This window comes from Peromyscus maniculatus, chromosome 1, assembly GCF_049852395.1.
Source record: "Peromyscus maniculatus bairdii isolate BWxNUB_F1_BW_parent chromosome 1, HU_Pman_BW_mat_3.1, whole genome shotgun sequence".
In the NCBI taxonomy this organism is placed as follows: Eukaryota; Metazoa; Chordata; class Mammalia; order Rodentia; family Cricetidae; genus Peromyscus; species Peromyscus maniculatus.
In genome coordinates, this window is record NC_134852.1 from 59252522 (window position 1) to 59269426 (window position 16905).

The 16905-nt window shown below is 43.0% G+C and overlaps 1 protein-coding gene across 3 annotated transcripts in view; it reads right to left on the reverse strand.

Annotated features, from left to right (window-relative positions):
- Positions 1 to 16905, reverse strand: part of Nell1 (neural EGFL like 1) — an 850243-nt gene that overhangs the window by 285301 nt on the left and 548037 nt on the right. For 2 of the 3 annotated variants that reach the window (XM_042277006.2, XM_042277016.2), the window contains exon 14: positions 15544 to 15666. The exons of the other annotated variant lie outside the window; for it this stretch is intronic. In XM_042277006.2, coding sequence (XP_042132940.1) covers positions 15544 to 15666 — 123 coding nt within the window. The remainder of the gene's footprint in view (positions 1 to 15543; positions 15667 to 16905) is intronic. 3 annotated transcript variants of the gene reach the window in all.

Sequence of the window (16905 nt, forward strand, 5' to 3'; positions counted from 1 at the left end):
TTATTTTAAGGGCACTGTGACCTCTCCTGAAATCTCCTTTACATAACCTAGGAGTGAAGCTTAGCAAGCATACTGTGTCTTCCTGTCACTGATGGCAACCTACCCTGGATGTGACAGAGCAGCTGTGTTGGTGATTCAGTACTTACATCTTGTCTAGTGTGAACTGAGAAGTATCCTGCTTCTCTCTTCTTATCTTGGTTAAGGAAACTTCTAGAAAACTTTACCTTGTATATGTGGTTCATGTTACATTTCTCTTGAATGAAGCTGCTCTTGAGACCTCGCCTCTCCCTGCAACTTCAGAGCATACTTGCACTTGCCTGAGTGACTGAGATATGGCTTCATTGTGATGGCATGAAGCAAATTCTCTTCAAGCGAATACACAACACCTCCCTGGTTAGCCATAAATATAGACTTCAAAACAGTAATGTAGTTCAAGATACCAAGGTTCAGGCTGGGGAGATAGGCAAGTGGATGAGAGCACAGACAGCTCTTGCACAACTCCTGAGCCCAGCCCCCAGTATCCACAGCAGAGGCTCACAATGACCTGATGCCCAGCTCGAGGGGCATCTGATGCCCTTGGCCTCTGAAGACACCCACCTACCCTCATATGCACACACCCATACCCAAACACATATACATACATATTATTTTAAAACTAATAAAATAAAAATTTTGAAAGGTATCAGGGTTTAATGTTTTTATAACTCTAGAACAATGGAATTGTGCTCTAAACCTCTAAAACTGTCTAGATTGAAACTATCTAGGAGACTGAATCCAAACCGTCTTCCTACCTCACCATCTCATATCTGCAAAACTACCCTAACTTTTGGAGAGTGATAAAGAATTTCTTCCTCATGTTTATCGGCTAATCAAGCAAAGTATCTATCTTATCAAATTTTAATGTTCTTACAAAAATAGTCTTAATGTGTTGTTCCAAAATCAAAAAGTATAGTTAAAATATATCTTAACAAGTTCTTGTTTCTTTTCTTATATCCCTGCCCAGGAGCTTTAAAACTGCCACATTAAAAACTGATGTTACCAGATGTAGGGCACACATACCTGTAGTCCCAGAACACAAGAGGTCATGAACTGGACATAAGTTTTATCTAGATAGAGTCATTCTCCAGTGGTCAAACAATAATATTTGATTGAAATAAACATGTTCAACACGAATGAGTTGGGTCGTCCAAGAATGCAATGAAAAATAACCAGCATACCACTTATTTATTACAAGTTTTAAAATGGCAGGTTCACCAATGGAAAGATGGTCAGGAAGCAGAGGAAAGGAGCCGCCCTTTTAACCAAAGGCAATCAGTTATGTAACTAAACAGCTTGGAAGCATGCAGGGCTCTGGTGACTCTTCTGTGTCACTTGCAGTTCTACTCGAGGTGTTTAATGATTCAGAGTTATTCGCACTACTTTCAAGTGACCCAAAGAGCATTTTTTCAGTTTACTATAAAACTTGGAAGATTGGGAGCTTGGCAAAAACTGAACTGCATTAATTTGATTGAAGCCTGATAGAAGTAATGGTGATGTGGGTCGCCCAACGAGAGCAATCGTCAAGCCCTGGATATGCCAATCTTTCTTATTTGAGGATCTGCAAACGATCATCACAATATGTGAGGTTGAATGGTTTCAGAAATTCACACTAGCCAGTTTTGTGCTTTTACTCACATAAATTTCACTGACAGGAGTGCTCAGCAGAAACTACTCATGCCCACAAATAGCTGTGCCCTCCCGCTTCTTCACAGGCGCATAGACACTCTGCTCTACACCAGATATGGCATGGATAGGGTTCTATAAAATTGAATGTGAGCCAAAGACAGCTGCTACCTTCAGTTCTGACCCACAAACCACCTGGGCATGACCTGCTGCTGTCTGTCTGCTGCTGGAGAGTTGTGGATGCTGTAAACTACAGACAGATGAGCTCCCTTGGGAAGACACTTGGCAGCCACAGTGGTGAACAATGACAACCACAAGAACAGGTAACTGGGCATCTGTTAGGGCTCTAACCATCATTTCTTTACTAGATACATATAGATACTCATTCTGCTTTAGCTAACACTGTTTCACATAGGATCTGACAATGAAAAGAAATTCAAAAACATCATCCTATCTACTAATAAGTGAGGAAATAACAAGAATCCATCAACTGGTCTATTTTCAGAAGTCAAAGTACAACTCACATGCCCTAGAAAGCAACAACTCTCTTTAAATGAGAAAATTAGATAGACGCATCAGAAGCAGATACTCAAGTCAGTTGGTTGAGTTGGAAGATGTCTACATTTTCAGAATGACGTAGTAAGTGACAGTTACCAGGGCCTGGAGAATGCTGCCATGAACACAGCTAACTATATTCCAGAAAGCAAACAGAACATGCTCTGAGTTGAAATAAAGAAATGCATGAACATGCTTGGGATTAAATGAAACAGAAACTTGAAGGCAGACACATGCACACTGCAAGGTGGAATGGCGAGTCTTAATTATCCTTCCCATTAATATTCTACCAAAGAAGGAGAGCAGTGAGCAGGACTCCAACATTATGTTTGCAATTGCATACTATTTGTAAATATTTCTTAGTCTATCTTGTACTGCATTCGGGTAAATGAATTAGTGATAAAAAACAGCATCACCAATATGTGCCATGTGTCATATTAAGGCAAATCACAGACTTCTTCCTGAGAGAAGTGTCACCAAGAATGAACTCAGATTTGATTTCTCTCCCTGTGTGCTCAATCTTTCTATAGCTTGTGCGTTTTGGCCTATCTGTACTTTGTCTGTTGCGTGATTCTGAGTCTGTGCCTGCCTGAATGCTGTCTCATCAATCTGTCCCCAACAAAGGGCTCTGTGATTTCTTTTATTGGACAACACAGAAAGCATCATATGGGGAAGTGATACTTTATAGAAATCTTTAATCAAGTTTCACAAGGGATTAAGTTACTGACTCCAACTGACCCCACCTGACCCAGATAACAAGCAAACAGAAGCTATCAAGCAATATCCAGGTGCTACTTCCAGCGTTAATGTGGATATTTGTTTTGTAAGATTGCTTTTAACAAATTTGCTCTTTCAAGCATTTATTTACCACAATACACAAACACACATGCATTACTTATGGGTCAGGGACAGGGGAAAAAATACACGACTTAAGATTAAAGTTATGCATTAGCTTAGTTTGTAAAAGCTGAAACATGGGAGATCAAAGCAAGGAAGGCTGGCTGTCACATTGTTCTCTAAAAGGCAGGTTAAGCAAAGAGCTGAGTCCACAATAGGATAGCAGTCTTTGAGGTCCTGAAGAAGTTTTAGTCTCTTAGAATGTAAGAGATACTTTCATAATAATTCTATGACCATGCTTTGCTGCCTGCATAGAGAACATGCTCAAAAGAAGCAGCTAAGATAATAAGGAAGAAGGGTAAGATGCAGGCAGACTCCTGACCATTTAACTATCAGTTCCAACATGAAATAGTGTTAGGTAGGGCAGCATGTGCGAATCTGCCTGCATCCAGTAAAGAAATGATGGTTAGAGCTTTAACAGATGCCCAGGTACCTGTTATTGTGGTTGTCACTGTTCACCACTGTGGCTGCTGAGTGTCTTCCCAAAGGAGCTCACTTGTCTGTAGTTTTCAGCATCTCCAGCAGCAGATAGGCAGCAGCAGGTCATGCTGAGGTGGTTTATGAGCCAGACAGGAAGGTAGCATCTGGCTGGCTGGCTCACACTGAATTTGCTAGAACCCTATTCATGTCCATGCCATATCTAGCATTAGAGCAAAGTATGTGCCTATGAAGGAGGGGAGGACATAGCTGTTTGTATAATCAATAAAAGTTAATAGATCAGCCCAGGTGTGGTGGTGCATGCCTTTAGCCCCAGCACTCAGCATAGGCAGAGGCAAAGGGATCCTGTGAGTGCAAGGTCAGTCTGATATCTACATAGCAAGTCCCAGGACAGCCAGGGCTCTGTAGAAAGATCCTGTCCCCAACACACACACACACACACACACACACACACACACACACACACACACGTGCACATGCACACAAAAACACACACACACCAAAAGGGGGGATAAGAGATCTTTTTAAGGTAATCTTGCCTTAAACATGGCAAAAACAAAGCAGTGTTTTCGGTCTCTGTACACAACCTGACCCAACAAAGACACATTGAATTGATGACTGCTGTTCTACATTGGCATCCAACACTGGCTGCTTCTCTAAAACTTTTTTTTATTGTTTTTAATTATTATATGTATAAGTGTGGGGAATTGAGTATGTGTATGTGAGTGTGGGTATTGTGGCATTCAGAAGAAGACAGCAGACATCCTGAAGCTAGAGTTACAGATGATTATGAGCCACCTAATGCTGGTGCTAGGAACTGAACTCAGTTCCTTCACAAAAGCAATAGTAGATGCTCTTAACCACTGAGTGATCCCCCCAGCTCCAGTCACTGAGTAATCTGAATATTTTGCCAGCCATTGCTCCCCACAGTTCACAATGCAGCACTGAGGCTAGAGATTAAGGCATTTCTTAGTAATGCTGCCTCAGGAAAGTCTTTTAGTCTGGTGGAAATTGTTACTTAGGACAGAAAGGCACTCCTGCCCTGACAGCTCAGTGGAAAGTCAATGCTTAGCTGCCTGGTTTAAAACAAAATGGACTGATGGGTATTTCTACTGCTCTGCTAATCTTGTGAGTTATTTATGCCATGACAACTGGAGTACAAACACCTGTGAAATTCACCAAAGTGCAACCTCAGCTCGGGAAAGAATCAGCACTTGTCAACGGGTCTTATTTCCACACCCTCTGAGATTCAAGCCAGCTTAGCTCGCTTCCTTTAAGCCTCGGGGGACTCAGTTACTGTCTCCTGGAGTGCAAGCTTTAAATGGTAAGTACTGACATCACTAAGTGACGAACTGTGCTTTAAGTGTATCCAAGAGACTCTTCTTTGCCTGTTGGAAATGCATCGGAAGGGAAGAAATAGCAAAGGCCCAGGTAAGACTGCAAGATCACCTCAACAAGCCCAGGAACACAGCCAGTGCAGTAGGCTTTTGTCCCTGAAGTCTGCTTCTGTCTCCCTCTTCTGTCAAAGCCCTCTTTCTTGTTTTGGAAAGGCAGTATAACTTCCAGGGGCCCACAGCCCTTTATCAAACTTAAAGGCATTAATGTCTCTCAGTAACCAAGTACAAGAAAATTGGTTCTTTTTTCTAGTTCCAGATACATTTTCAAAGGATGTATTAGTGAATTATTAAGCATAGTAGCCTTCTCCAGGCTTAGAGGCTTTTCCGTCTCTCAGAGTTAAATCAGTTTTATAAAAATGCTTCCTCGTTCAGGACCATAACAGTTACTTGCCAATAGATTTGGTAAGAGTTCCTGTTGGTAAGCATTTGTCTGATAGGATGTTTGCAAAACCGGTTTTAACTTGTTCCAATACTGCTTACTACAATCACCACTAATCAACTTCCACAAACAACAGGAATGTAGGTAGGAGCAGGAACAGAGGCGCCTCTCACACCTTCCCAGTCTTCAAGAAAGAGCAGTCAGAAAATGGCTGCTTCAACTTTTGTGGTCTCCACAAGAAACAGCACACACTGCCTTGGGAAGGAGCATCTACTTGGAAAGCCTGATGAAGTCTCTGGTGTGGGCTCGCCACACTGAGCCACATGTGAGCCAGGTCTCCCACAACAGCACCTTTTCCCATCTTAGCACAGTCTTATGCTGTCCCCGCCAGCAAAGGCTGTATTTTCTTTGGAATTCTATAATCTTAAGAAAGAAGGGGAGTGGTTACATTTTGGCTTTCTATTTCATTCTAGACCTAGGAGCGGGCTTTTCCTCCCACCAAAGCTAATTCTCCCCTTCCCCGGCCTGGCCCTCACTGCTGTGGCTGCTTCCTTTGTTGAAACGCCTCTCTCTTCTTGGTGATTTCAACATCAAACCTAACTCTCCACTATTCAATCTGTGAGAAAAATAGAAGTTACTGTATATGATCCTTGCAATCACATCTGTAGTTTTCAAAATTCTAGCTGTAATTTTTTTCTAGTACATACACCAGTGGAGAGATGATTATGGCTTGAGCCATGGCAGAGGTGTTCAGCAGTAAGAAATTACTGTCTTGTGGATAAAGGACACATGACAGATTTGTTGATAGGGTGGTATAAAACATGAAAACCAAAGATAACATTGAGGTCTCTGTTCTAAGCAATCTGGTGAGAGATGACTCTATTGCCCAGTTGGGGACAGACTTAGAGGATGAAGCAAAAAAACTATTTGGGTTGTACAACGTTGAGATACAATTCCCTCTCCTATTTCCATTTTTATTTCTGTGCTGTGGTTACTAACAGACAATTGCTCTATGAAAATGATCCATGGAAAATTTCCACAGTAACTCCTAAATACCAAATTCTGTGGCATTTGATGCTTGGGAGGGAAAGATTATGCACTGGGAGATGAGGCTCAAACTGTCCAAAGGGGCTACGTTTCACAGGGAAAGGGGTTTTGTTAGCATTTAGGCTTCCTGTGGTGATATTTTATGTGTGCTGAAATGCGGTGATATTTTATCTGTGCTTTGATAAATAAAGCTTGCCTGGAGATCAAGGGGAAAAGGCTGCATTTCCTTTGGAATTCTATAATCTTAAGAAAGAAGGGGAGTGGTTACATTTTGGCTTTCTATTTCATTCTAGACCTAGGAGGGAGCTTTTCCTCCCACCAAAACCATTTTAAGTAAACAAAGTCAGGCAGCACGTGCCCTTAGTCCAATCACTTAGCAGGCAGGGTCTCTGTGTGTTCAAGGCCATACTAGGAAACAGAGCCAAGTGTGGTGACATATGCCTTTAATCCCAGTACCAATCATAGAGACCTGGATTCTATACAGACAGGAAGTGGCAAGGAAGTGAGGTAGCTGGGCTAAGAGCCAATGAGAGGGCAGAAAAGCAAGGCATACAAAGACATGGGTAAGACAGGAAGTAGTTCACATTTGGAAGCTGCATAGTTGGTGAGATAAGGTTGGCTGGTGGCTTTTCCTATTTCCCTGATCTCTAAGGCTTTCACCCCTATATTTGGCTCTGTGTTTTTTATTTAATAAGACCATTTAGAAATTCACCTACATTTGGTGGCCAATGTGGGGCTCTCAAATTTCCATAAGGCCTAAAAGAGTTTAAAAAGGGCTTCTAAACACACAATAACAGAGCCAAAAACAGATTTCTACTTTATGTCTCACACTGGTTGAGATATAGAAACACCAAGGTACAGAGACACCTTGGCATGCTGACTTGAGCTACAGTATGGCAGGTTCACCACATATGGGATTGAATGCAGAGTCCTGCCACTGTACACAGTGGCATCTGTGAGATACGCTGGATTTAGCTTTTGCTAGTATAAAAAAAAGAGGAGGAGGAAGAGAAGAAGAGGAGGAAGAAGAAGAAGGAGGAGGAGGAGGAGGAGGAGAAGAAGAAGAAGAAAAGAGGAAGAAGAAGAAGAAGAAGAAGAAGAAGAAGAAGAAGAAGAAGAAGAAGAAGAAGAAGAAGAAGAAGAAGAAGAGAGGGTTTGGGGGCTACATGCTGCTGGATGAAAGCATAGACCCACTGCTTCATAGAGTCAGTGATGAGCCTGGTTCCTGCAGAGCTGGCAGTAAATGTAATTCTGCCATGTTAGAAAGCTGAGGTAAGAGGAGTCAGAAGCCAAGGCTGCTACTTCTGTTCTAACCACTCTGCAGTTTAAAGCAATAGAGTCACAACAAAACAGATTCAGATGAAATAAACCTCTAAATGGTTTACAATGTGTATAAAAAATATATGTAGGCTTGGAAAAGAGAGGAAAAGGAATATAGACAGTTATATAAAGAAATAGAAAGTTTTAAAATATAAAGTCTTTAAAGAGAAAGTAAAAGTAACATAAAAATAAGCCATGTAAAGATGGAAATCACACAGAGAGTCTAGATTATATTGTCTTTGGGATTTTTAACTGCCAAAAGATATTTGATTGTAAAAGTTTCTGAGTTAAATCAAAATGTATATTTTAAAGGTATCTGTACTTCAAAGTTTATGTCTAAGGATATGTTGCTTTGGAAAAGAGGTTCTGCTTTTGTTTCCACAGAAGATGAGAACCTGTGGGTTGCTTCTAAGCTAATATGGTTTGATCAAGGAAGACCCCCTGAAAGGTCTCCAGATGATCCAATATCCAGAACAGCTTCAAGGCAACTGGCTCAGAGAATACAGCATCACAGACTACTCCAGTCAGGACTTGACATAATTCTTAACTTTCGCAGGATCCCCATAAGACTACCAGTGCACCTACTAGCAGGAAGTAGCCTAGATAACTATACCCACATTCCTAAAAACTGGATTATGGATGTTTGTCTTTGTTTAGGTTCTTGGTTACAAATTGTTATTGGTCATAGTCAATATATTTCTAAAGAAAAAAAGGGGATATTATGGATATGGTAGAATGAAAGGTTAGATTATTGAGTCTACTTTTAAAAAGCAACAACTTGTGTAAAATGTTTTAAATTGCTATAGATTCTCTACAGGTCAAATGCTATAGACATTCTACAGGACACAGAGAGAAGTGATGGAGACTCCAGGCCTGTAGGCTGAAGAATGGATGCCCTATCATTGCAAAAGTACTTTAGGTAACTGTCTAGGTAGCCAGGTGTCTCTGTCATTCTAGATTTTTGGAAGTTGCTTACAATGCATTTCCTGTTTACTTAGGTAATATTATATCCTGGTGGGGTATTTGATGTAGTTGAAGACTAGATAGTTATAATTATAATTTTCCTTGGTTATGATAAAAGATAAATTAGATGTGAAACTTTAGACTCACAAATATAAGACAGATAGAATATTTGCTTTAATTTTGCCAAGTACAAATAGACTAGATATTGTAACTGTAATTCTTGCTTGATAACTGTTCTATTATATGTAATTTTACAATGTTAAAGTTAAAACCTTCCTTTTTGGTTAGACAGAAAAGGGGAAGTGCTGTGGAATGTCATCCTGTATGCTGTGAATATGTGTTGCTCTGATTGGTTGATAGATAAAATTCTGATTGGCCAGTAGCCAGGCAGGAAGTATAGGTGAGATAAGCAGACAAGGAGAATTATGGGAAGAGGAAGGCTGAGTTAGGAGATGCTAACCCGCCCTCCAGGGAGCAGCATGTAATGACACACAGGTCAAGCCACAGAACACATGGCAACATATAGATTAACAGAAATGGGCTGAGTTTAAGTGTAAGAGCTAGTCAGTAGTAAACCTGAGCTAATGGCCAAGCAGTTTTAACTAATATAAGCCTCTGTGTGTTTACTAGGGTCTGAGCAGCTGCAGACTGGGTGAGACACAGGAAGACTTCAGCTACAACTTCCTTTAATAAGAAACAAGTTTTTAGGAAGAAAAATGGAGATAGATTAATGGCTGGATAGAAACTGATGGATGGATGGACAGACAGATTTAATGTTCTGAAAACCACTTCTCAGGTCTATGCGTACTTAAGCATGTTTTGGGTCTGCATGTTTTTGACAAGTAATTTCCTACCTCTCTATGTTCAAATCTATGTCTGTGTTGTGCATGTTCTCTGACTAGCTGAGCTTAGTTGAACTGGAGTCTTCTTCATTCACATTTATGTCAGTTTTGTCTTTTTGCAAATGATTTATAGTCAAACTTAATAGTCCTAAATTTTTTGAGAGTCACATTCCTCACAGCAACCTAATTTGGCTCAAGAACATCTATATGCAACTAAGGAGATTCTTAAACACTAATGGAAGGGGATCCTTTATGTTAACCTCCATACATAGAAGATTTCAGGTGGCCCTTCTGGTTGCTAATATAAACATGGGGCTGGAGGAGTGACTCAGCAGTAGAAAGCACTGTACTCATGCCTTGGACCTGGGTCCAGTTCCCAGCACCTATTTCAGTGGCTATAACCACCTGTAACCCAAATGGCAGGAAATCTGATGCTCCCTCTGGCGTCTGCAGGTTCCTGTATAATGGGTGTTCATACAGATAAGTGGACATACACACATATACAAAAATAAATAATTTAAAAGGGAATACCCCATGTTTGCTTCAAGAGTTTATACTCACTGAGTCTGATCCTTGGCTCACCCTAATCTATTTGTTTTCTGCCCATATAAACCAGTCTGGGGTTGGATAAATTTTCAAAATCCTTTCTGAGCTGTTAGGAAATTGCTCTATAAGTAGAGATGTACATAGCTTCCTTATCTGTTTATGGTATGGACACAATTTTACAAATGGGCTGGTCTCTAGCTGGGTCAAGCCCTCTTATCTTATCAGTCAATCTTTTTCTTCACCGTTTTCCCCAGCATTCCATCTGCAAACCTAACAGCAGAATTTCAAAATGAAGCCCTCCTGAGTTCTTCCTCATTACATTAACCACGTTTCAGAACTCTGTCTAGAGTGCTGTGCGCACCTTTGCCAAAGGCTTCACATTTCCCTTGCTATTTGCTTCAAAATCTTCAAATTTCATCTTCTCTGATTCACAGCCTGGCAGTTCATCAATTTTATTATTTCCAGTGATAGCTTGGTATAACAACTTACTATTCTGCTCCCCCTCTCCCTCCCCCTCCCTCTCACACTGCTGGCGAGCTGCTGAAATCGTCTCTGCACCTGAAGATGTCTGCCGTCCTTAGGATATCCTCTAATTCAAGATTGCAGTGGCATTGCTGGTGCAGCTGTCACATTACTCTTTCTGGGCCAGACCTTCCCTGGCCTTCTGTTTCTGGCTTCCTGGCATACACTGTACCCAGCTTGCTATCAAATAGATGTGTCTAGGAAGTAGCTCTTCTATGCAAGTACTCCCTGCAAAGTGCTCATAATACATCACCTCCAAGAACTACCGGATTTTTAGAAGCTTTAGAAGAAAGACTCGCTTATGTGCCTAAAATTTATGCAGTGAACCCAACTAGTGCTTTTCTTTGAAGCCAGACACCCATTAGCAACCCAGGCTTCACACGGGGGTTGGTTTGCATATCTATTTCAGGAATCAGTGACTTCTCAGATGGGGAAAAAGCTTGCGTGACCCCCTCATTCTTATGACTCCAGACAGGCTTGCTTTCTTATAAAAATCTTCTAGATACCTAAGTGCATATTCCATTAGAAAGACTATTTGCCTAATGTTCCCTCGGGAGGAAACTCCCCAGGATTAGAGCACACTCCCCTTTTGCTAAGCATTGTTGTGGGTGTGTGCAGGAACAGATGTGCAAACAAACCAGCGGTGGCACAGGCTGAGGTAGTCGTGTTCAGAGAGCTTCTTGAGACACAGAAAAGGATGATCACCCAGCCTAAGGCGTCAGGATGGGCACCCAGAACTTGAAAAGAAACTAGAGAAGACTACATCTCCACATGTTACAGGATCATGAAAGTGTCCCCTGACATACTTGAAAATAAACCCCAGGGAGGGGAGGATTAATCAATTCACTTCTAGAGACAAAAGAAGGCCATTAGAAGATATCACAAGGGCGTCACAATCTATCAGCTCCTGACATGCTGGGAAAGTCTGAGCAAGTGCCTCCCACCAGCTCTCGAGCATTCTTCAGAGTAACTGTCAGGATGTAGAGGGGGGAACAGTAGTCTGCACTTAGCTTCTTAGCTCTGAGTTCCAGGTGCGTAATGACACATTTTGTAAAAGACTCCGGACATATCTAATACATCAGAACACCAGCGAGAGCACAGACACAAACATCTTAGTGACCACCAGCAGGAGAGTGGCACTCAGGAGAAGGTGCTCACACACCATTTGACATTCTCCCCTGAGCAATCCCACCTGGCCTCCTGACTCAGCCTCACAGTCTTACCTGACTGCAGGTGAGTTAAGAGAGGATGTGGATATATTGGACCTATGCCTCCCAGTGCCTTCCTCACCTCTGCACTAGGGACCTGTGTGCCCACAGGATCACCAATCTAGGCTTTCCTCCTGCCCCGAGGAAGGAGAGGAAGCCTCCTGGTGGCATTTCAGCTTTCCTGTGCTTGCTTTATTTACCTTCCTTTCAGTTGGTACTGTGTGGGAACCTACCATGCCCAGGCTCTTTTCACACCACAACAGTTCATACAGAGTGTGGGAACCTCCCATGTCCAGGCTCTTCTCACACAACAGTTCATACAGAGTGTGGGAACCTACCATGTCCAGGCTCTTCTCACACCACAACAGTTCATACAGAGTGTGGGAACCTCCCATGTCCAGGCTCTTCTCACACAACAGTTCATACAGAGTGTGGGAACCTACCATGCCCAGGCTCTTCTCACACCACAACAGTTCATACAGAGTGTGGGAACCTACCATGCCCAGGCTCTTTTCACACCACAACAGTTCATACAGAGTGTGGGAACCTCCCATGTCCAGGCTCTTCTCACACAACAGTTCATACAGAGTGTGGGAACCTCCCATGCCCAGGCTCTTCTCACACCACAACAGTTCATACAGAGTGTGGGAACCTACCATGTCCAGGCTCTTCTCACACCACAACAGTTCATACAGAGTGTGGGAACCTACCATGTCCAGGCTCTTCTCACACCACAACAGTTCATACAGAGTGTGGGAACCTACCATGTCCAGGCTCTTCTCACACCACAGTTCATACAGAGTGTGGGAACCTACCATGTCCAGGCTCTTCTCACACCACAACAGTTCATACAGAGTGTGGGAACCTACCATGTCCAGGCTCTTCTCACACCACAACAGTTCTTCAGAATTAATCAGCGAATAAACAGTTGTCATGACCGATCTGCTATGAGTCAGCTTGAAGAGAACGACCACACCAAGTTACCTGATCACACCCAGCCTCTGAGACAAAGCGACAGAATCCTGAACCAACCCACAAGGGAAGCCGCAGGACATGTGTTTCTAGCATGGTATCCCTCAGGGCAGTTATCCCCAATCCCAGGCTCCTTTCTGCCCTTAGGTCCTGTGACAGTCCCGGGAAAGCTTTATTCCTTCAGTTAATTCTTGTTCACAGCATGTAAGACCAACTTCACAAGAATGCAACACCTAGAAGGACGCTACACTCAGGGTTTGACACTCTGTAATCACCACTGCAAAGCTCTTAATAACCTCACACACCTGGATCTGTTCTAAGCCGAGTTCAGTAAGATCCCGAATGAGAATTCTCCTGGGCACCCTGATCCGTAGTGCAGAGGTGAAGAATGAGCCAGGCCGCATACACCCAACATGTTTGTGTATCATCTCCCTTACTCACCAGCTCTTGGATAAGACAAGAGGCAGGGTTGGATGCCCTTGAAATCTAGAGCTTGAGTTCAAGTACAGTCCCTCTGGATGCCTCTCTCCCTCTTTATCCTACCAAAGTAGCTTAAAGGCTCCACTAGCAGACACTGAAAGGGTTGGGGTTGAGCACATATATTGTGCTATTTCCAGAATATGAATGACAGTGCCCTCCTGGATGCTGGGTATCAAGGACCTGGTACATGATGCAGATATCCAGGGAATTGCCTCAGAGATCATCATATCCTTGAGTGCCCTGTCTGCTGTGGATTTAGTATATGGAATCTGGAGAAGGGGAGATGCTTGATTCAAGTTCTCTGCCTTAAGCAAGGTCAGGATGTGGGGGGCATATCCATATGAGGATGTCATACTTCAAGAAAGACCCACAGATGCCCTGTGGGTCAGAAGTCATACAGAGCCTGTCTCCATGCTCAAGGAAACACCACCGAACAGTTAATTCCCAGCACAAATGAGAATAAATACTTGACTGCCTTAAGGAGCAAGCTTTGCCTGCTTTTGTAAAGGGAGCCCACATTTTCATTTGTCCCAGGGCCTTGCAAATCACAGCCAGTGCTCATGCTTGCTTCCTGTTGCTTGTAACCAAAGGAATCCTAAAGCGTACCCCAGCTTAGTACAAGGCTCAATATTTTCATAATTCTTGTAAGCCTCTTTTGTATGAACCAGTGTGGCTTTGTAAACTGTATTACTTGGATTGGAAGCATTGGTTCAAATCTTTTTCCATTTTTAAATGATGAGTCCTCTGGGACCCTGTCTTACCTCTGCTTTTTGGTGTCCAGATGTAGAATTCCCATTCATTGTGTGTTTACAAAATAAATGCCAATATTATCAGCCACCGAGACAAGAATGCTTCCAGGATCACTAGATTTTATCCCGCTAATGACAGATAAGGAAGGAGGCTTAGTCTATCAGCTACATATTGACAACTGCTTAGTTAAAGCCTGATTTCCATTTCAGCACTAATGCTGGGCTGGCAAAGCAGATAAACACTCTCCCACTCAGAACCTTAACCCTCGGGTCATGCTATGCTAATCTCATTTGGAACTGTCTGCAAGCATTCTGTCCATTTAACCCTAAATGCCGAGATATTTAGCAACACATGCTGCTTGGTTTAAAGTGCTTTAGTCTGTTTATCAAAAAATGGTATTTTAAAAGGTACATATTGTGATTTTGTCTTTCTTTCCTGATTTTTTTTTAATTTTTAATTTCCAGTTGGGAAAGAAGGAGATGTAGAAAGGGAAGGAGAGAAGGAGGGAAGTTGTGTCTCTTTCCTCTTTGATTGGGCTGGTTATCACATAGTTAATGAACAGCTATAGTACACCAGGCACATTCTTTTCCTAGACATTAAGTTGTGGGGATAGGGCCATGTGCATGCTACCCAGACCTTCTACCTTCATGGAAAGGCAAATAACAGGAGACAAACACAAATGTGTAACATGTAGTGTCCATTCAGGCTGCTTATGAGAAGCAGAAGAGCAAGGTTTGGGATTCAGAGCACTGAGGGTCCACTGTTGATAGACACCTCATGATGACACCTCATGATGCTTCTATGATATGTGGACATGAGAGTAGAGACATAAAGGAAGTGACCACCCATGAAGACTGAGAGGATGTCAGTGTCCAAGGACTGGGTGGAATCAATGTGCTTGTGTAGAGAAAGAGTGTGTCTAGTGGGTGGCCAGCTGGGAGGAAGCAGAAGTGAGGCTCCCCATTCTTATAAGACTGAAGGAAGCGCTGGGTGGTGGTGGCACATGCCTTTGATCCCAGCACTTGGGAGGCAGGGGCAGGCAGATCTCTGTGAGTTCGAGGCCAGCCTGGTCTACAAAGCGAGTTCCAGGACAGTCAGGACTATTACACAGGGATACCTTGTCTCGAAAACAAACAAACAAACAAACAAAAGACTGAAGGAAGGATGTGAAGACGACCATGAATGAACACAAAGCCAGAACACTGGCTGAGCTCTTAGCAGTATTTCTAAGTGTCAATTTTCTCAGTCAAGCAGACAGTCTTTATAAATGTGAGCAGGATTGGCACCTACTTGCCCTCTGAGCACAGTTCACATGGACCCAAATTTATACCGGAATTGGATCTTCCCTCACAAGTTCCAACCTGCTCTGTAAGACACAACTAGAGGGCTCCATTCAGATGTGGAACTGTACCAGGCTGTGCAGACAGCCCCCAATCTGCTAAAGCTTTTCTTCCACTCACAATGTCCTGGCCAGCAGGTAGACCAAGGGCAGGAACCGGCTGTGTTCAGCTATCACAGTGACAACAGGACTTTCCACAAGCACAGGTACAAAGCGGCAAGCCTACCTCTGCAGATGGTGCCATTTCCCACATAGCCCGGCTGGCAGGTACAGCTGTGTCCCTGGACTGTGTTGGTACAGATGGCATTCTTGTCGCAGTTGTGCTGTCCACTGCCGCAATCATCATGTTCTGCAGGGTGGGAGAAGAGGAGAGGAGAGGTGTCTTTACAAGAGTGGGAACAGCTGGGCTGGCTGGAGATGTGTGCTGCAACTCACCAACAAGAATGGCAGTGACTCGCCAGCCATGGTGAATCATGCATGCCCTTGATCCCAGCACTTGGAAGAGAGGCTGAGACAAGAGAATGTTAAGTTTGGGGCAAGCCTGGGAAACAGAGGAACTTCCTCTTTGGATCTACTGCCTTTGTCCTAGTGGAGCCAGGGAACCCATCATGTGTTCATATTTAAGTCTTAGAGGATGACCCTCAATGACGGTGCTGAGGAAATCCGTACTGGTGAATTTCCTTTGTGACCAGCTCTCATGTATATCTCATGATTCTAAACAGACCGGACATGCACTGCCGGGCTCCAATAGCACTCCTTGACCCAGATCATGGGAACCGAAGATCTCTTCAGAGATTGTTAAGTGCATCCAGGGGCAGTACAGCATAGACACTTCTGAAAAACCAGTGCCTTATTTTAGAGTGTGACAACATAAATTTGTTGACAACTCTAATGGTTTCTTACCTGAAATGGGATAATAACAACCAATTTTCAGAGTTACAAAAATCTCAAGTGCATCAAGGGCAGAAAAAGCCAGGCACAGAAAAACCATTGTGTGTAGTAGCCATTGTCTCCCCACACCTCCCATCCCTCCCTCCCTCCTTCCTTCCCTTCACCTTTCTTCTTTCCTTCCCTTTATTTTCTTTTGAGACACAGTCTTGTCTATACAAAGACACTAAATTCCAAAGAGGAAAGCCAAGCTAAGACAGCCTGCCAAAGAGCATTTACCAACAAGTACTTCCAAAGGCTAGCACAGGGCCTATGGAGTCGGAGAGGGGATGGCATTCAGTGCTCTCCTGAGGTCTTTCACTAGCTAATTCTCCAAACAACTCATTGCCGTAGGCCCCAGAACTAACCTATGGACTGTGTATAGATGCCTTATATGGATACTGAAGCACCCGGGTATAAGCAACCCAGGAGGAGACTAAAAATGCCCAGGTTTGAGACCAGTTCTCATAAGTAACTACCCTCACTCTCATACCCTAGATAAACAATATGGAAAATGTATATCCTTTATTTCTCTCAAAACCTGCTATCATCAGTAGCTTCTTAAACATTGCAAGAAGAAAAGTCAAGTGAAGCTATTAAAATTACAAAAGGCTGTAATCAAGAATGGAAACTCCAGCTAGAAAGTCCAAAGAATAGCACT